Consider the following 19,621-nt stretch of genomic DNA (forward strand, 5'->3'; position numbering starts at 1 on the left):
TTTGTAGTCAGTAGCAATGTGTTAAGTCTGTGCTGATGTTCTCGTGTTCACAGTGAACTCTGGGGTTCCCTGTGTGGAGCCTGTCTACTCTGTGTGTCTCTTTCTAGGCTAGCATCCCGTTCTCTGTGGTTGGCTCCAATCAGTTGATTGAAGCCAAAGGAAAGAAGGTCAGAGGCCGCCTCTACCCCTGGGGTGTTGTGGAGGTAGAGAACCCAGAGCACAACGACTTTCTGAAGCTGAGAACCATGCTCATGTAAGACATTTGGTGTGTTCCTTCTGGCAGAATTTGGCATGAAGAATATGGATTTTAAACGGGGTGTACACTTGACCTCCAAGGTAGTTGCAGCCAGCAGCTTCATTGCCGTCCTCAGTGTTTCTCACATTGCAGAACTGGTGTGGGGCTGTTGCAGCTTGGTGCTGAGAACCCTCACCCAGGGGCCCTCTGTGGCACTACTAAACTAACTCTTCTGCCTGTGGCCTGTAACCTGTAGTACCTTTCCTTCCTGCTAAGATCTTATATCTTTGATGTTAAAAAGAGACTAGAACCTAAACTGGGGTCTGAGAGGTCCCCGGTGCTGGTAAGGAAATGGTCAGACTGTGTAGGCTCCTGGTCCGCTGCTCCAGGCTGAGCCACACCTGGGCCCTGCTCCCCAGTCTGAGACTCATTGGATGGCTCTGGTTAGCTTTTTGTGTCTTCCATTTATTATTAATAACAATTACAGGCCTGACTACAAAAATAGACGTCTTTTCCTTTAAAAATAAATTTCATGGCTGGGCGTGGTGGCTCACGCCTGTAATTCCAACACTTTGAGAGGCCGAGGCTGGCGGATCTCGAGGTCAAGAGTTCGAGACCAGCCTGACCGACATGGTGAAACCCCATCTCTACTAAAATTACAAAAACAAAATTAGCCGAGCGTGATGGCACGCACCTGTAATCCCAGCTACTCAGGAGGCTGAGGCAGGAGAATCACTTGAACCCGGGAGGCAGAGGTTGCAGTGAGCTGAGATTGCGCCACTGCACTCCAGCCTGGGAGATGGAGTGAGACTCTGTCTCAAAATAATAAAAATAAATAAATTAATTAATTAATTTCACATACAGTAGCATGCATACATTGCTTTTACTTTTGAAAAAAGAGGCTGAGGCCGGGTGCGGTGGCTCACACCTGTACTCCTAGCACTTTGGGAGGCCAAGGCGGGCGGATCACTTGAGGTCAGGAGTTTGAAACCAGCCTGGCCAACATGGTGAAACCCTGTCTCTACTAAAAATACAAAAAAATTAACCAGGCGTGGTGGTGGGTGCCTGTAGTCCCAGCTACTTGGGAGACTGAGGCAGGAGAATCTCCTGAACCTGGAGGCAGAGGTTGCAGTGAGCCGAGATTGCGCCACTGCACTCCAGACTGGGCAACAAGAGCGAGACTTCATCTCAACAAAAAGAACAGGCTGAGGGTATCGCTTAAACTATACCTCTTTTATCAGAGGACTTCAAAGAATGACCGATATGGAAAAATCAATGTTTTGATTAGCTGAAAGTTGCTATATATTTGCCACATGTCTCACTTAGTTTAGCAATTTGTAGTAAGTTAAAATCAGTAACATGTTAAAACATCCAAGCTCTGTCAAACACAATTTAATGGTCGTGTAAGAAGTTAAGTGCACTCAGCTCCTCCAGGGCTGCATCCTTGGCTGTCCCTATCCCCATTATTGAGGGGGGTGTAGAGGCTGAAGACGGGGTTTGGGGACTTCACTTTAGTGTCAGTTGTGTGTTTCTCACAGTGAGGTAGAGTGAGCCCCTCCTTGGCTATCTCAATCCATTTCCCTGGATCCTGAATAAATAGGAGTGTGTTACAATGTTTTGCTCATTCTGGACTGCTTAAGTATTTTGAGTAAGCTAGGCAATTAAGAAGTCATAAGATGAATGGAAGGTTGAGTTGTTGACTAATATTCTTGGATCCAGAATATTAGTCCTTCACTTTATGGTCTTCTGCATAGCTTAAGCTAACCAACTCTTTCTTCTTAGAGTAATATATAAATTTTGAGTTATAGGAGGCATGAATATTTTCATTACATTTTCTGTAAGTCCTGTTAGAAGAGTGTCTTCTATTTCAGACATTGTTGACCTAAAAATCTCTTAAAATCTGTCTATCTGCCATCCTGTGGTAGAGATGGCCTCATACGGGGTGGCATTGCCTCTGGCAGAAATCCTGCTGAGAGACTCAGTCCAGACCTGTGTTTGTGTATCATTGATTGGGGAACAAAGGGAGAGCTATACCTCATTAGACGTTTCCACGGCCATACTCCTTATCCTGAAATCCCAGCAGCTTTATGTACAATTTACCAAGTAATTTTAATTACTGCTATTTCTTCTATGTACCTGATGGGTGGTTTTTTTCCTCGTGAGAATGTCACATGCGTGAGGCCACCTTAGTGTATTCCTCTTCTCTTTCAGCACACACATGCAGGATCTCCAGGAGGTGACCCAGGACCTTCATTATGAAAACTTCCGTTCTGAGAGACTTAAGAGAGGCGGCAGGTCATCACCACACTGTGCCCCTTCCTCTGTATTGGTCACCCTGAGCCATGATGTTCCTCTTCCTCTGTGTGTTCAGCTCAGCCTTCTTGACCATTAAGCAACATGGTTTGGTTTCCTACTCAAAAGTTACTACAAAAGAGTTGTTAATTTAATCAAATTATGCTCTTTCAACCTTTTAAAAAAAAAGTACATTTAATGATACGCACATACAAACTTTAGGCCAGGCATGGTGGCTCATGCCTTAATCCCAGCACCTTGGGAGACCAAGGCGAGGTAGATTGCTTGAGCTCAGGAGTTTTGAGACCATAGGATTACATGGTGAAATCCCATCTCTACAAAAATTAAAAAAAAAAAAATTAGCCGAGCATTGTAGCACATACTACTCAGGAGGCTGAGTTGGGAGGAGCAGTTGAGCCTGGGAGGTGCAGTGAGCCATAATTGCACCACTACACTTCATCCTGGGCAATAAAACAAGACCCTGTCTCAAAAAACAAACAAACAAAGACTTTAGACCTTTAGGACAGGCCAGAGGCTTGTGTCAAGTCCTCCTTCAAAAGCATCACTCTGTACATGAGGACAAACTTGTTGCCATTAAGAAACTGCAGCGCCTGCGTTAAGGGTGAGGCCAGGATGAGTGACTTCTGAGCAGCCAGTGGCCACTGAAGCAGCAGCTTCAATCCTTGTAAAGTCCTGCAGCCGCCCTCACTCACCTTTTCTATTTAGCCATGCTAATATGTCTTTATGTAAGTTATACATACGTTGTCCACAGTGAAGTCTAATTACGAGTTTGGAAACCACATTAAGAAAGATTTTAGAGGCAGCTAGAAAATTCCACCCTCTGGAAGCTGAGCAGGCGCTGGCCCTGAGACGGGGATTAGTGTGCTCTGCAGAGCGTGATGCTCAGGTGTGCTTGGGGAGCTCGCCCTTTGCCCCTCGCTCACTCACACAGATCCTGCTCCTTCCTTAAGTGTGGTGACTACATTCATATTAATAAAGAATAGCTCATCTCAAAGCGAATTCTTCAGATAATACCTGTTTTTTGAGTGGGTAACAGCAAGTGTTGTCACTCAAGCCTAGAGTAAGAAAAGTCTCTTCAATGTTCCATTTCATGTTGTTTGAACTTTTTAAAAAAAATCATTGTTTCCTTTTTATTCATTATATCTTTAATTGGAAAAATGATAGGCCGGGCGTGGTGGCTCACGCCTGTATTCCCAGCAATTTGGGAGGCCAAGGCGGGCGGATCACTTGAGGTTCGGACAAGCCTGGCCAACATGGCGAAACCCCGTCTCTACTAAACATAAAAAAATTAGCCGGGCGTGGTAGCGCGCTTCTGTAATCACAGCTACCTGGGAGGCTAAGGTGGGAGAATTGCTTGAACCTAGGAGGTGTGGGTTGCAGTGAACCAAGCTCATGCCACTACACTCCAGCCTGTGCGACAGAGCAAGACACCATCTCAGTAAAAAAAAGAAGGATGAATACATGTCATTTTAAATTTTAAAGTAGAATTTGTTGGGGGTTATCAAATAACTATTTGTTGCAGCATTATAATTCTGATTTCTTTCAATTCTTAGGAAAGTGGAGAATGAGGACATGAATAAAGACCAGATCTTGCTGGAAAAAGAAGCTGAGGTAAGTAGAAAAGTATTATTGATTGGTTGGTTGTTTTGTTTGTTTTGAGACAAGGGTTTTGCACTGTTGCCCAGGCTGGAGTGCAGTGGTGTGATCTCGGCTCACTGCAACCTCTGCCTCCCGGGTTCAAGCCATTCTCCTGCCTCAGCCTCCTGAGTAGCTGGGACTACAGGTGCCCGCCACCATGCCTGGCTAGGTCTTTTTTTATTTATAGTAAAGATGGGGTTTCGCCATGTTGGCCAGGCTGGTCTCAAACTTCTGACCTCACGTGATCTGCCCACCTTGGCCTCCCAAAGTGCTGGGATTACAGGTGTGAGCCACTGCGCGCAGCCAAAAACTACTGTTCTTGTGACTAAAGCTGTTTAGTGTTTACATCGATAGATACCATTGGTAATTAACTTATAATTTATAGTTTTTCTTTTTTAATTTGTTGAGGAGGATACATACAACTATTTTATTACTATATATACACATGTATATGTAATAATAAACATGGATACTTACATAGCATACATAATGCTTCATATATTTAGCTGAAAGACTTTGGAGACAATTTAGTAATGTCACTGATTTTTGTAAGTAGATCATAAATATGGAAATACGCGCTGTTGTAAAGGTGGCATTCAGATCTGCTGGAGTTTTGGAAGGCAAACACATTATTCAGTAAACAATAGGATCATAATGGGCTAGCCTGTTGGAAACAGAAAGAAAATACTTCTTATGTCAAATTAATTCAATATTGATCAAATATTTAAATGTTAAAAATAACCACAAAGTTACCTGAAGAAGATTTAGTTGAATGTTTTATAATACTTTCCTGGAGGCATTTCTGAATACATACAAATCATAATGATAAGGATAAAGATGAATTAATGTTCACTGTTTTTGGCCAGGCACTGTGGGTTACACTTATAGTCCCAGCACTTTAGGCGGCCAAGGTAGGAGAATCACTTCATGCCAGGAGTTCAAGACTAGCTAGGGCAACAGAGTGAGACCCCCCCGTCTCTACAAAAAAATTAAAAAATAATTAGCCATGCATGTCGGCATGCACTTGTAGTCCCAGCTACTCAGGAGGCTGAGGCAGAAGGATTCCCTGAGCCCAGGAGTTCAAGGATGCAGTGAGCTATGATTGTGCCACTGCAGTCTAGCCTATGCAAAAGAGCAAGATCCCATCCCTTTAAAAACAAATATATATATATATGTATGTATATATATTATTTTTATTGTGAGGCCTTCGTTGCCCTCCAGAAAAGCTGACTCATTCCCATTCCCCTTTACTTTGCATTTCCCACTGTCATCAGTCTCTTTCCCTCCTTTTTTAGGTTAGAAAATTTCTCATATTGGCCGGGCGCAGTGGCTCACACTTGTAATCCCAGCACTTTGGGAGGCGGAGGCGGGCAGATCATGAGGTCAGGAGTTTGAGACCAGCCTGACCAACATGGTGAAACCCCATCTCTACTAAAAATACAAAAATTAGCTGGGCGTGGTGGTGTGTGCCTGTAATCCTAGCTACTCAGGAGGCTGACGCAGGAGAATTGCTTGAACCCGGGAGGTGGAGGTAGCAGTGAGCTAAGCTTGTGCCGCTGCACTCTAGCCTAGGCAACAGAGCGAGACTCTGTCTTAAGAAAATGTATCGGCCGGGCGCGGTGGCTCAAGCCTGTAATCCCAGCACTTTGGGAGGCCGAGACGGGCGGATCACGAGGTCACAAGATCAAGACCATCCTAGCTAACATGGTGAAACCCCGTCTCCACTAAAAAAATACAAAAAACTAGCCGGGCGAGGTGGCGGGCGCCTGTAGTCCCAGCTACTCCGGAGGCTGAGGCAGGAGAATGGCGTGAACCCGGGAGGCAGAGCTTGCAGTGAGCTGAGATCTGGCCACTGCACTCCAGCCTGGGCGACAGAGCAAGACTCGGTCTCAAAAAAAAAAAAAAAAAGAAAATGTATCATATTGTCTTATCTTTCTTTGGTTATTGTTTCTGTTTGACTTGCATATTCATATCATTTACTTGGTTTTCTCTTTAGCTGTTGGTTTTTTAATCGATTGGTAAGAAGTCTTTATATAATAACTCTGTCATGTTTTGGGAAAGTATAGAAGTTGAAATTTTAGGAGTCACAGAACACCCAGAAGTAATGTTCAAAGATAGCAAACCTTGAAAACCTATGTGTGTTCACAGCTCCGCCGCATGCAAGAGATGATTGCAAGGATGCAGGCGCAGATGCAGATGCAGATGCAGGGCGGGGATGGCGATGGTGGGGCTCTCGGGCACCACGTGTAAGGCCATGTGCACGTACCAAGAAGTCACAGGTAGGCCCTGTTGTCCCTTAGCCTGGAAGACAGGCAGTCGTTACTAACATTGTTGTAGCAGCTTAAATATGACAGGTTCCTCCTTAAGCCTCATTAATATTTTGCATTTTGAAGTAACTCCATCACTAATCTTAAACGAGAAGAGATTGCTCCTGAAAAACAGAAGCCACTACTTTGCCACCTACCTTCTAGTAAAGATTTCTCACATTTTTGTCTCTTTTTTTTTAATAATTATAACTTTTATTTTATTGGGGTACATTTGCAGGTTATTTTCTAAGCTTGCAAATATCAACATTAGAAGGAAATTATGTATTAAAGCACCTTTATTAGTTGTATTATTGGAAATTTGTTAATTGTTAAAACATCTCTTTAAAGGGAATAAAAAGGTATTATTAAAACAGCTTGTACAGATTAAAAGTAAAGATGGCACAAGGAGGAAGAATTATGCCAGGTAGATAAGGATTCCCTGGATGGAGACCGCTGACCTCCTGTTCCTCAGATAGCTTTGTCCTGACTGACGGTCATTAGTGTGTGCTGGTCTGCCTGCTTGAAAAGAATCTGCAGACTCTAGACACTGAGGATCAGGAAAAGGCACATGCCCACTCCCTTGTATCTTATGGACAGGCAGGCTCTGTGAACTGGCCAGGTGGCCACTCCCATCACTTGCCAGAGGAAAAGCATGAAAGGTAAAGTCAGGTAACAACCTAAGAGTCCAAAGAAGAGGGTAGGTCACATGATGCTGGGGTAAAGGCAGACCTTATACAAGAGATGTGATTAGAGCTTGAAAGAGAGTTTGAGTTGGCCAAGATGTGAGGAAGAAACGTTGGGAATTTTGTAGATGGTCTCCCCTAAAATTCAGGGACCTCATTCTGGAAGCATGAGTGTGTTCATGAAAATGGGGAAGGGACTTGAACCTTCACCGACTTATGGCAGGGTGGGTGGGCAGAAGGCAGGGAGTCTTTAGGCCTCCATGTCATATGGACAAGTGGCTGAGGAAGGACCCAGAGTGTCTTGCTGGAGCCTTAGTCACCAAACCCTCTTGCAGCTTACTGGGAAAGGTGTTCATTGTAAAATACAGTATTTACACAAAATGCAGAAAAATATGTATGTACAGTTTGATAAGTTAATGTAAAGAAAACATCCATGTCACCCCCAGCTGGGTCCAAGTTGGTTGCTTTAGTTTCATCACATTGACACCTTAGAATAGTCCTGAGGGTATGTGCTCAGTTCACACTTTACTGATAAGGAAATTGTTGCTGCTCTGAGAGTTTAACATTATTTGCTGATGGTCCCATAACTTTTAAATGATGGCCTGCTGACTCTAGAGGCTGGTCCTGCATAGCCTGTGTTGGCATGTGACTGGGGAAGTGAGGGTACAGTGGAAGGAGACAAGGATGCCTCAGCTATGCAGCTCATTTGAAGCAGGAAGCAGTGACAGGTGTTGGCTCATTTTCTCTGAGCTTCTGGTTTCAACCTTATGGAATGAAAATTTTACTTTTAGATAGATAAAATTTTATTTCTGTATACTTTTTAGTTTTGCGGCATTTCCAGTTTCCAAGAGCCTTATGAGTGGTGTTTTGATTCAGTTAACTTTGTGGTCATGTAAGCCCTGCCTTTTGCTCAGTTTATGAGAAAAGTAGAACTTAATGATCAATGCAGCAGACATTGCCTCACTCACACTTAAGTGTGTTTTGTTTTCTTTTTTCTAGAAAACACTTTCCTGGATAAAAAAGAAAACATTCCAGATGCGTGATCCAGCTGTGTGTTTTCAATCCTTGGGAGGGTGCCATCCACATTTTAACAGTACCTGTGCCTGAGAATTTAATTTTTAAAAGACTTTTGATGTGTTTTTTGTATGAAGTACTTTTAACATATGTATTTCATTGCTATGTTACACTCTGTATTTTGTGAGGTGAATGTTTTCCTTTTCTTTCTCCCTAACCACTAATGTTAGAATTGATTTCCAAGAATCGGCATGTATGCTTAATACTGAATTTCTTTGATTTAACTGACTTAACAACTGACTAACCATTGATGAGCACTCCTGATTTATATCTAGAACATTCAGATTTACCCATAATATGAGTGGTAGAGGTGTGAGCCTAGTGATGTAGAAAGATGCACTGACTTGGTGCAAGGCCATCTGCTTACCACATCATACCATTTGGAGACTCTTTGCTTCCTTGCTTTTATGTTTGTACACAACACCTAAAACCAGTTTTGCTGCTATAATTCTATACTGTTGATTCGTCTTGTGATTTTATCTCTTAACCAAATAAAACAGAATAGAATTTCCTAATGAGATACATCTTTATACTTAAACAGCTTTTTTAGAGGTGAGTTTTAAAGAAGTCTCTTAATTCTGATCTAGGTCATTTTTAAAACCCCTATGCAAAGAACTCACCGCAAGCCCCTTTTTGTAGTGTTCTCCACTAATACTGGTTATCCTGTGTTCTCCACTAATACTGGTTATCCTGTGCTACAGAGAAAATCAAAGTAGTCATGAGCTCCAGTTTTTGTATTGCAATTAAGACTCTTACCTACAAAACGAGATTCAGTAAACTTTTTACTCAACCAAATTAAAATTTTTAAGGAAAATTAGCAGTTGGTCTATTCAGAATCCAACCTTTTTATATTTTATATTGCACTTTAGTGTATTTTCTGTAACCGTAGTAGATCTGCCTCCCCTGTGGAAATTGGGGTCTGTTGGTGGGCGTGTTCCTGAAGCACAGCTTCACTGAAAAGTGTTTCCTCCCTAAGTCCTTGGTGCCCTGAACCTCTGATGTCTACCGGGTGTTCCTGATTTGGGTTTCCTTTAAATACCCCCTTTTTGAGTGACTTTCTGATGGGAGGAAAATAGCAGTAATCATTTTTGTGTGTGCAGACTGTCTCATTTATTTTTAGCCATTGTCGTTTTCATTCATTTTGTGTAATATAAACCATGTGTCTTGTCAAAGTGAAAGACATTTTAAATCTGTAGCATGGGCTAGTGGGCAGGTGCGCACAGTCGAAGCCACACCTGATCCGTTTTCTGTGCACTGTAGCCTTAGTGTCACCTTTCTTCCTGTGTCTCCCTGTGGTACACTCCAGCGGTTGCCTTTTTTATCATTTCTACTGAAGTTGGGAAATTCAGCCCGAGAAAGTGACAGATGAAAGGAGACAATGGTTGTGTAGGGAGATGGAGAAAATGCTTAATCTGAGGATGAGACAGGGTTTTTGGTTTTTGTGGGGGCTAGAAAAAAAAAACATAAAATGAGACAGTTAAATAATAATACGAAGGTGTGCTACAGAAAATCTGGTATTCTTGCTAACATTGCCCCTTCACTGTTGCTTAATTGTGAATAGCCAAAAGCTATATGTTACGGCTTGTTGTGTGAAGGTAACTAAGTAAAAGTGTTCCATGACTTTAGAGTACATCCATGCAGAGTCCATTATTTGAGTTTGCCATTTAATAACTTTGTTGGAAAATCTATAAAAAAAGAAAAACAAGTTTGCAAGTGACTAAGCCCCGCATATGTTTGAGTGAAAGTACTTCAGGCACGCTGCCTCCTGGTATCAGCTCTGCAGGGAGGGAGGACCCACACTGCTACACTTCTCATCCCCTTTGGTTTTACTGCCCAAATCTAAATAGATACTTTTGATTATAGATAACTGCTCTTTTACTAAGAGATAGTCTCTACCTGTAGAAATGTATTTTGAAAACACTTATTTTACACAGCAATTTTGTATCCATTTATACTAACCTTTTATCAATAAAGTACTATTGTTTAGATATTAAATGAGTATTTCTCTTGGTTATTTGCAAGGGAAAGTTGTGAGGTTTTCTGGGAAAATTCAAAGTCTTGAGAACATCTGTGTATAAAATCAAGAAAAATTACTTGCATCAATAGCATCAGTAATGAACAACTGTGTATGTATTGGAGATTGAGCCCAAAAGAAAGCACCAAAGATTGAAAAGGAATTATTTACAGGTGATCAGATCATCTACTTAGAAAGTATAAGACATCTGGTGAAAATTAACACTAAGAGGTCAGTGATACCTATTTACTAATTAGAAAATGTAGTGAGAAAAAGATCACATTGATAATAGCAACTACTAAATTGCTGGAAATGTAAGTGAATGACTGAAATATAGGAAGAAATTTCTAACCTATAAATTTTCGAGAGTAGGTTAAGAAGACTCTACTGCTTGAGTAAAGGAAACTGGAAACCTGAACTGATCTGGGTGGCTGGATGCCTACACTCCAAGGCCTCTAGCCTTCTTGCTGCCCACTGGACTGACCATCCTGGGACCCACCTGGGCCCCTTTTACCTTGCTATCAGTGTTTTCTGAACTTCTTCCTTATAGACTCCTGGGTACTAGAACTCTTGCTGTCTCTCCTTCCTCAGCTGACAGCTGCCACGCCTGCTGCCTTCCCTCCAGACTGCCAGACTCGGGTCCCCAGCACATACCCCGCAGCCTGCCAGGGGTCAGTACCACTCTCTGGCCAGGCTCTCACCTGCACTATCCCCACCCGGCCCTGTCTGCCTGCAGGCAGGGTCCTCTGTTCTGGGGCGTGTGCACTGCTCTGGGCCTGGTGCTGTCATTGGAGGCTGGTTAGAGGAAAAGCCCCAGAGGTGGGTGACACATGAGTGGGGGGAGCATCCAGCAGGGCTGAGCCCAGTCTTGGTGTGCCCGGTTCTGGGGCGTGTGCACCACTTGGGGCCTGGTGGTGTCACTGGGGGCTGGTTAGAGGAAAAGCCCCAGATGTGGGTGACATGAGGGGAGCATCCCACACAGCTGAGCCCAGTCTTGGTGTGCCCAGGTCTCAGACCCCATAGTTGTCTCAGGAGAAGCAGAGGTTCCCCTGAGCCAGCTTTTCTCCTGTCTGGGCTTTTGGGAAACGAAGGGTCAGGCTTCACTCTGGAATCCACAGCACCATGGGAGAAGTCTCGTAAGTACCTGGGTGTTTCCTGAACTTAATTATTACCTCAACAGCCACATGGTGACAGTGGGTTCCAGGGGCGGGCTAGGAGGGCACGATGGGTAAGGTCTTGAAGAACACATGAAGCCCTCGAGAGAAGGGAAGTATGGTACAGCAAGTCAGGTTTCCATTCTCTAGTGGGAGTCCCTAGGCGAGAGGAAGACCGTCCTGGCCGCCTCTACGGAGCAGCCTGTCTCAGCCTTAGCACACACACGGGTGATCCTTCGATGATCCCCTTCGGTCCCTGTAGCCCCACGAGGGATGCAATGCGTAGGGGTAAGGAGGAGGCTGGCGATCAGGGACTGAGCCGGAGGGTGCAAGGAGAGCCGCTAAGACCTACCCCCCGCCCACCGAACCTAAGCCTCGCCCAGAACCTAGCCCCGCCCAGCGAGCCTACCCTGTCCTAGGACCTAGCTAGCCCCGTGCCCCGAACCTAGGCCTCGCCCAGGACCGAGCCCCGCCCAGCGAGCCTAGCCCTGTCCTAGTACCTAGCCCCGCCCGCCGAACCTAGGCCTCGCCCAGGACCGAGCCCCGCCCAGCGAGCCTAGCCCTGTCCTAGGACCTAGTCCCGCCCGCCGAACCTAGGCCTCGCCCAAGACCGAGCCCCGCCCAGCGAGCCTAGCCCTGTCCTAGGACCTAGTCCCGCCCGCCGAGCCTAAGCCTCGCCCAGGACCGAGCCCCGCCCAGCGAGCCTAGCCCTGTCCTAAGACCTAGTCCCGCCCGCCGAGCCTAAGCCTCGCCCAGGACCGAGCCCCGCCCAACCAACCGAGGCCCCGCCCAGCGAGCCTAGGCCTCGCCTAGGACACTGCCTCGCTCCGCACGCCGACGCCCCGCCCAACGAGCCGAGCTCAGCACAGCTTTAGATTCTACGTCGCTGCCCGCCTGGTCCCGCCCGTTCTCCGTCCATTCACCAATGAGAACTCGATCTTGCTCTTTGAGGCCGCGGGCTGGGGAGGCTCCGCCTTGGCGCCGCGCAGGCCAATCGACTGCGCGTCCGCGGCGCGGGGGCGGGGTCAGGGCGGGGCGTGCGGCGCGGGGGCTGCCGGCGGGCAGTCGGGAGCAGGCGACGCGGACGCGAGTTTGGAGGCTGCAGCTGGCGACTGAGGAGGCCGGGCCAGGCCGGTGGGGACGAGGCGGGCGAGCGAGAGGGCGAGGGTGAGGACGTGGAGCGGCCTGGGCGCGAGGGGCCGGGGTGGGCCTCTCCGGGTGGGCGGTGAAGCCTGAGGCCCGAGGCGAGAGGCCCAGGCGGGGCGGGCGCTGAGGCCTTGGTCCACCAGAGGTGGTCCCGCCCGGCCTCTGAAGGCCTTCGTGAGGCGGCTGGAGCTCCTAGGCGGGTCCCGGTTAGAGGAGCTCCGTCTGTAGGGAGCCTGCCCCGTGGGGGCAGGCGGGGCGGTGGGCCGGGGAGTGGCCCGCGTGGACTCCCGGGTTGAGGGGTGCCGCGTGGAGGAGGCCAGTGGGGCTGTAGACCGGGGAGTGTCGCGCGTGGACTCGCGGGTTGAGGAGTGCCCCGTGGAGGCCGGCAGGGCCGTGGGCCAGGGAGTGTCCCACCCCAGAGGGACACCCCAGAGTGGGCCATAGGGACCCGCACGGTGTGGGCCTGGAGGTGCCTGGTGGAGGCATTTTGAGCCGTTTGCCTTTTTAGTGTTTCTTTAAATTGTGTCTTAATTTAGGTGGGAATCGAGTGTTAGGTGTTCGTATTTTTACTCCACTGAGGGCTGGAAATACTTCTAAGCCAGTGGGTAGCCTACCATGGGAAACCCATGAAAACTGGGGACCAGAGTATGGCCCAGTACATTACACACCCAGATTACAGGCACCTTTTCCATTTACGCTATGGGAGCAACCCGCTGGCCTATCATGTGCCACTAATGGATGTGAAAAACAGAAATCAGAACAAGGCATCATTGAAGGAAAGATTGTCAATTCATAGTGTTAAAAAAGGATGGGCAGATTTAAAACCCCAGGCCAAATCTTTAAAGGGTAGTTTTTCTCTCTGGGTTTTTTTGTTTGTTTGTTTTGTTTTTTTCCATGAGGTTTTTTTGTCTCGGCCACTGTGGAAATGTTTGATAACCCTGACGTGCCGGTGAGTTAGCGTGTTGGTCTTGTGTAGACTGACTTGTAACAGGCGACACAGATTTTCTCAGTACCAGAGAGACGGGAGAGGACATTTGAGATAGGGAAGCATGGAGTAACCTTTACTTGTAGGCCAAATATAATTTAAATTTTCTACACCTGCTTGTTGAAAGTTGTTTTTTGTTTTTGTTTTTGAGGTCCTTAAAAGTTTAGGAAGATCTTCATGGTCGTTATTTATTCAGTTTTCCAAAACTCTTCAGAGACGTGACCAAGTTGCACAGCCCCATTTTAAAGTACAGGAAAGGGAGGTTGAGAGAGATGGAATGACCAGTTTAGGGTCACACCTGGGGTACTTGCAAATACCATCTGTACTTTTCATGCGCGCTATCCTTGTTGCAGATTCTCATTAGATGGTTCACTATTAACAAACTAAATGCTGATGATGCAGTTTCCTGGACTGCAGAAGTTTGCTGGCTTATTTACATACGGGACTATCAGTTGTTAGTAGATTTCCAGGTTCCTTCTATACTAATTCGTTTCCCAAAGAGGAAGTCGATAGAAGGTGTATTCATTTATCTCTGCCTCAGGTTCCTTATTCAAAAAATGAGTTTAAAATGTACTTACCTTGGCCAGGCACAGTGGCTGTAATCCCAGCACTTTGGGAGGCTGAGGCAGGCAGATTACTTGAACTTAGAGGTTCCAGACCAGCCTGGTCAACAGGGTGAAACCCCATCTCTACTAAAAATACAAAAATTAGCTGGGCTGGTGGCGCACGCCTGTAATCACAGCTACTTGAGAGGCTGAGGCACGAGAATCACTTGAACCCAGGAGGTGGAGGTTGCATTGAGCCAAGATTGTGCCACTGCACTCCATCCTGGGCGACAGAGTGAGACTCTGTCTCAAAAAAAATAAAATAAAAGCTATGTTAACAAGATGCCTGACATAAGGTAAGCGCTTAATAAATGTTAGCCATTATTATTATCAGGTGGACAAATAATCCGAGTAGAAAGTAAAACAAGCTACCCCTGGATATTTACAAAAAGTTGAGAAAAAATTAGGCAATAATTAAGCAACTTTATCCTGTTTGGAGGGAATGATATGAACTGGATTGCCAAAGCAAAAATCAATGCATGGGCAATTCCATGTGAGCTCATTTAAATCCATTTGGCCCAAGGAATTCAGTTGCTTCCTTCCTTCCCAAACACCCCTGCTTCTAGTCACATCAATACCTCTTCTATATTCAGACAGTAACAGATTTTTCTTGCTGCTGCTTACCCTTTCAGTTTTGTTCTTATTTTTCCTTCACCCACTTTCATATCAGCTTGCCAGCTTCCCCTTTACTCAGTGCTAGATACGCAGGCAAAACCCCATTGTAGTGTTGGGTGCTGAAATGAGGTAATTCCAGTCGTGTTCTTTGAGATCAGAATATAGAGTGCTTTGTCAACGTCACAGGGAGTTGAAAAGTTGAGGATCCTACAAAGCATTATGATAAAGCCCAGTCTTTGGTGATTTTCTGGGGAGCGTTTAGTTGACAGTGATTCTGTAAATTGGTGTAATCTTTTTGGAAAGTAACTAGCAGTATGTGGTAAAGGTTTTGATTTTGGAATCACACTCTTCGAAACAATCTGATAAACTTTGCTGTGTCGGTATGGTAGAGTAGTCCATGGCAAGTAAACATGCTTCAGCAAGCCGAATCCCATCCTCCCATCCAAGGAAAATTTGAACCATTTTGATCCATGGAAATATGCTTTAAAATGTGAATTAACTGAAAAGTCGAAATGGTGTGTACACAGCAATTATAGTGTTGTAAAAATACTTGAGGACGTGAACAAGATCAGGAGGGTAGTTAGAGTGATGTAAGTGGTTTTATTTTAAGAGTCATGAATTGTTTTCCCCTAAACTGGTGTTTTAGTTTATTGCCATTTTAAAATTCAAAAACAAAAAGGCCCTATAGTGTTATAGGATGCAGTGATGAATCTTGCTTAATCCCGTCTTTCCCCTCCCCAGCCCATCCTCCTGATTGCTTCCCAAAACGAAAATTTGGTCACGTCCTATCCAGCTGCAAAACCTACTTAGGTATGGGATTCCATCCATTTGGCCCACTAGAGTTCGCACAGCACAACCCCAGGCCACCTCCCCGCCTCCCCTCGGGTGTCGCGGCCCAACTATCCTCATCCTTTCCCAGCTGCTCCTGCAGTTTCTATGTATTCCCCTGCCTGTGCACACACTATGCCCTTTGTCCACCTGGTCTCCTGTTCCCCTGTGAGGGAAGCTGCTCCGGGTCAAGCTAGCCAGCGGTGCTGCCTCTTACTTTCTGCTCTCTCTGACTGCAGTGGGCAGGTCGTACTGGTTACTTTCTCAGTCGTCTCCCTTTCTGAATTAAACTTCTGTGTCTTTGCGTGCTCTGTGCGCACCATGAAATCACAATGGGGTGGAGGCCGCTTGTGGAGCTGAGTGACTGCTAACAAGTCACTAACCTTTCTGAGCCTGAGTTCCTTGATGCCAGCTGCACATGTTTATTGTGAGGATTAAATGAGATGACATAAGCGAAGGGCTTGTCGTGCATCTCCCTGCAGTGGTGGTCATACAGGACACGGTAGCTGTTGTAATGTGTACCAGGGCATTTTCGAGGCCTTGTCTTGGACCTTGTCCTCTTGATGAAGCCTCCTCTGTCTCCCTCCACCTGCCAACTTCCTCTCTACCATCCTCACTTTACTCACTCCAGGGCACTTAATCACCATTTAATATATGTTAGGTACTATTGTCTTTGTATTTGTCCACTATGTAGGGGGGGATTTTTCTCTCTTACAAACTCCTGTATCCCTAAGCATTTAGACTTGCCTGAAAGAGAATAGAGCTCAATAAATATTTGAATGAATTAATCAAATTTCATCTGAGGCAGAGGCAGATGCCAGGTTTTATGGAGCTTGAAGGTATACAATTTGGGGGAAGGGGAGAACTCTTTAAGAAAAAAAATGCAAAGTTACAAATAAAAACTAATTTAGAAAGTGAGGCTGGGCGTGATGTCTCATGCCTGTAATCCCAGCACTTTGGGAGGCCGAGGTGGGTAGATCACGAGGTCAAGAGATCAAGACCATCCTGGCTAACACGGTGAAACCCATCTATACTAAAAATACAAAAGATTAGCCGGGTGTGGTGGCACGTGCCTGTAGTCCCAGCTACTCAGGAGGCTGAGGCAGGAGAATCGCTTGAACCTGAGAGGCGGAGGTTGCAGTGAGCCAAGATCTTGCCACTGCACTCCAGCCTGGGTGACAGAGCGAGACTCTGTCTCCAAAAAAAAAAAAAAAAAAGTGAATATTTAGAATGAGAAAGTAACAAATTTGAAAAAGCTGATCAATAATGCAGATGGCTAAGTTGAGGAAAGTAACGTTTGTTAATTATCTGATACACCTGTGTAATATTTTTCCTTTGGCTGTGTACTTTTTAACCACATTTTCATATGACAGGGTATAGAAAGAACTCAGTGATTCCTCTAGCACAGTTGATAAATTTTTATTGTTGATAGGGTATATAAAACTTATGGTTACACATATAGACGTATTTGCTGTTTCTAGTACTGCTTCAGGTTGGTGTCCCAGAAAAACAGGTGTTCAGGTAAATCCTGTTTTGCACAATTCCATTCAAAAAAGAAAAAAAAAAAACACATCTAAGGCACACAGAATTGTACTGCTATATTGATTATTTTTCTGGTAACTGATCTATTCGCTTATATTTTAGCACATCTGATGGTAAATTCCCCACAAATGAGCATCTGGCTCCCTCTATTTCAAACCGTGTTTCCTTTCCACTGCCCACACACTTCCCTGAGTCAGGCCCCATCGGACCTATTCACATTGCCACGGGATCCTTGGCCCTTCACCTTTATTTCATAAAAGCCTGGGTGAACCAGCGCAGTGGGTGATAGCAGCATTTCTGGAAGCAATACCTGCATTGAGATGGCTGGTAATCACCTAAGTTTGCATAGTAGAAGTAACTGTAAACAGCATAAATGTGTCCTGTTAAACCCAAACTAAATGTCTTTCTCCAACTTAATGTACCCTTAGGTGGATCTCAAAAATGCTAACAGCCCCTCCCAAGCTACCTGACATGAAAGGGAAGAGGAACAGAGGCAGAGTTGCAGTGGGAAAAGGCAGTAGTCTTAATCGATTGCCATTAGAGTATTTTGGGGGTAAATTTTACAAAAGTGTATGACCATAGGGACACTCTGCTTAGGGCCTTTCTCGGGATGTTGGAAGGAGTTGGTGCGAGTGAGGGCCGAGAAACCTGAGCCAGACTAGCTCTATAGTGAAACTGCTTTTGTGGGGGTAGTTTCCTGGTCCCTGGCTTGATGCCAGATAACCCAGTAGGGGAATGTGGGGTGAGCATGCTAAGTGAATCTCCCAGGAGCTAGTGGGAATATGTTTGGGAAGGAGGAACTATTTTTAGAAATTGTTTAAATTACTAGACTTTATTAAATCTCTTGTCCCCTTTATGATTATGATTATGATTATGATTTTTTTTTCACCCAGGCTGGAGTGCAGTGGCTCAATCTTGGCTCACTGCAACCTCCGCCTCCCACATTCAAGCGATTCTCCTGCCTCAGCCTCCCAAGTAGCTGGGATTACAGGTACACGCTACCACGCCCGGCTACTTTTTTTGTATTTTTAGTAGAGACAGGGTTTCACCATGTTGACCAGGCTGGTCTCGAACCCCTGACCTCAAGTAAACCACCCGCCTCCGCCTCCCAAAGTGTTGGGATTATAGGCATGAGCCGTCGCGCCCAGTCCCCCTTTATGATTAAAATCTCAGTTGCTTTGTTAGTATAGTAGTTAATAAGATGAATGTTGGAAAACAAGTACCAGTATCTGAACAAAAAATGTAACCCAGAGAGTGTTTAAAAATATTAATTTTTAATTGAACTATTTTTGAAAGAAGAGCAAATACAACTCTAAGGGGAAAGACAGTTATTCCAGCTTTCTCTTGGAAGGTAAGTAGTGGCATACTGTAGGTAGCCCCTATCAGTTAAGACTTTTAAAGCCGGTAGTACTTCTGCAGGATTCTGTAGAGAAACCATCTGACTTCAAAGATAATGTATACTTATCACTGTAGACGATTTGACAAATACATAAAATTAGGAAGAAGAAAATAAAAATCAGTCCTCTTACCCCTCCCAGTGATAACCACCGTAAATATGTTTTAAAATGCATGGATGTGGAGCTGTGGTTCTGGGAGGTGGAGGGAGCATACTCCATCCTGCCTCTCCCACTGTCTGTAGCTATAAGACCTGGACATGTGCATGGAGCAGCTGTTGAGGACTCCGACAAGTAAACCATAACAGGCGGATAGGGGAGAAGGCCAGAATTTGAAGCCCCTCTTTGCACCAGTAGTGAGTTTCCTGTCTTCCCTTCGGCATCCCCTGCCCTGGACTCCAGCTGTCTGAAACCTGGAGGCAGGTACCCAGTGTGAACAGGGAGAGCTACAGGGTAGTTCTGTAGTTGGGCCCCAAGACAGAAAGTGGGAGAAAGCCATCATTTTTTTCCCTCTTGGTGCCTCTCCTCCGGTCAGCCCTGCAGTGGCACGAGTGTGTGAACACCTAAAACGCTTAGGGAATGGGGAAAACCCCAGTTGCCTTTTTATTCTCTTCCTCCTGCAGCTCAGTCCCAGGCAAGATGCACGCAAAAGAAGAGCATGGCTAAACGGAGTAATTAAAGCCGTAAGTTTCTGGTTGGAGTCTGAAAGGGGGAGCCCAGGTAACTGGAAATGATACTAGGGAGATTCCAGAAAGGGAAGAACTCAGGAAAGTGGCCCCATAAAGTTGTTAGTTAACTTACGGGCTCAACACTGAGCTATGCATGTGTAATGTGACCCACAACAGGTTGCCAAAGACAGAACTCAACTATGGGATAGACCATCATTGCCTGGGAGGCAGGCTGGCCACCAAGCAAGTCGGGACCTGCAGGACATTGCTGAGGAACACTGCAAAGGCTTTGAAAGTGAAAGTGACGCTAAGACCATGTTCTACAGAAGGCTGATCAGCACTTGGGGACTGAATCCAGCCAGGCCAGTGCCTGCTCAACAAAATACCAGCATTCCCCATAGGATTTAAACAAGATCAAGGG

At 45.5% G+C, this 19,621-nt stretch overlaps 2 protein-coding genes and 1 long non-coding RNA gene across 11 annotated transcripts in view; 2 read left to right on the plus strand and 1 right to left on the minus strand.

Annotated features, from left to right (window-relative positions):
• Window positions 1–6,465, plus strand: part of SEPTIN2 (septin 2) — a 36,031-nt gene extending 29,566 nt beyond the window's left edge. For all 4 annotated transcript variants that reach the window (XM_024790385.2, XM_011727761.3, XM_071073779.1 and 1 more), the window contains exons 9-12: window positions 108–253; window positions 2,447–2,530; window positions 4,102–4,159; window positions 6,335–6,465. In XM_024790385.2, coding sequence (XP_024646153.1) covers window positions 108–253; window positions 2,447–2,530; window positions 4,102–4,159; window positions 6,335–6,436 — 390 coding nt within the window. In that variant the 3' untranslated portion in view covers window positions 6,437–6,465. The remainder of the gene's footprint in view (window positions 1–107; window positions 254–2,446; window positions 2,531–4,101; window positions 4,160–6,334) is intronic.
• LOC139357276 (uncharacterized) lies at window positions 2,519–12,319 on the minus strand. Its single transcript, XR_011610229.1, has 5 exons — window positions 12,196–12,319; window positions 11,436–11,518; window positions 6,310–6,487; window positions 4,664–4,850; window positions 2,519–2,659 (listed from the first exon to the last, which is right to left on the minus strand). It is a non-coding gene; the product is annotated as an uncharacterized lncRNA (long non-coding RNA).
• Window positions 12,320–12,417: 98 nt separating this feature from the next.
• LOC105473764 (FERM, ARH/RhoGEF and pleckstrin domain protein 2) overlaps window positions 12,418–19,621 on the plus strand; it is a 148,675-nt gene continuing 141,471 nt past the window's right edge. For 2 of the 6 annotated variants that reach the window (XM_071073765.1, XM_071073767.1), the window contains exon 1: window positions 12,462–12,584. The gene's annotated coding sequence lies outside the window, so the exon portion shown is untranslated. Of the gene's footprint in view, window positions 12,585–19,621 lie in introns of all 6 variants that reach the window. The other 4 variants (XM_071073768.1, XM_071073766.1, XM_071073770.1 and 1 more) reach the window with 4 other exon arrangements.

Source organism: Macaca nemestrina, chromosome 11 (genome assembly GCF_043159975.1).
Source record: "Macaca nemestrina isolate mMacNem1 chromosome 11, mMacNem.hap1, whole genome shotgun sequence".
Classification (NCBI taxonomy): Eukaryota; Metazoa; Chordata; class Mammalia; order Primates; family Cercopithecidae; genus Macaca; species Macaca nemestrina.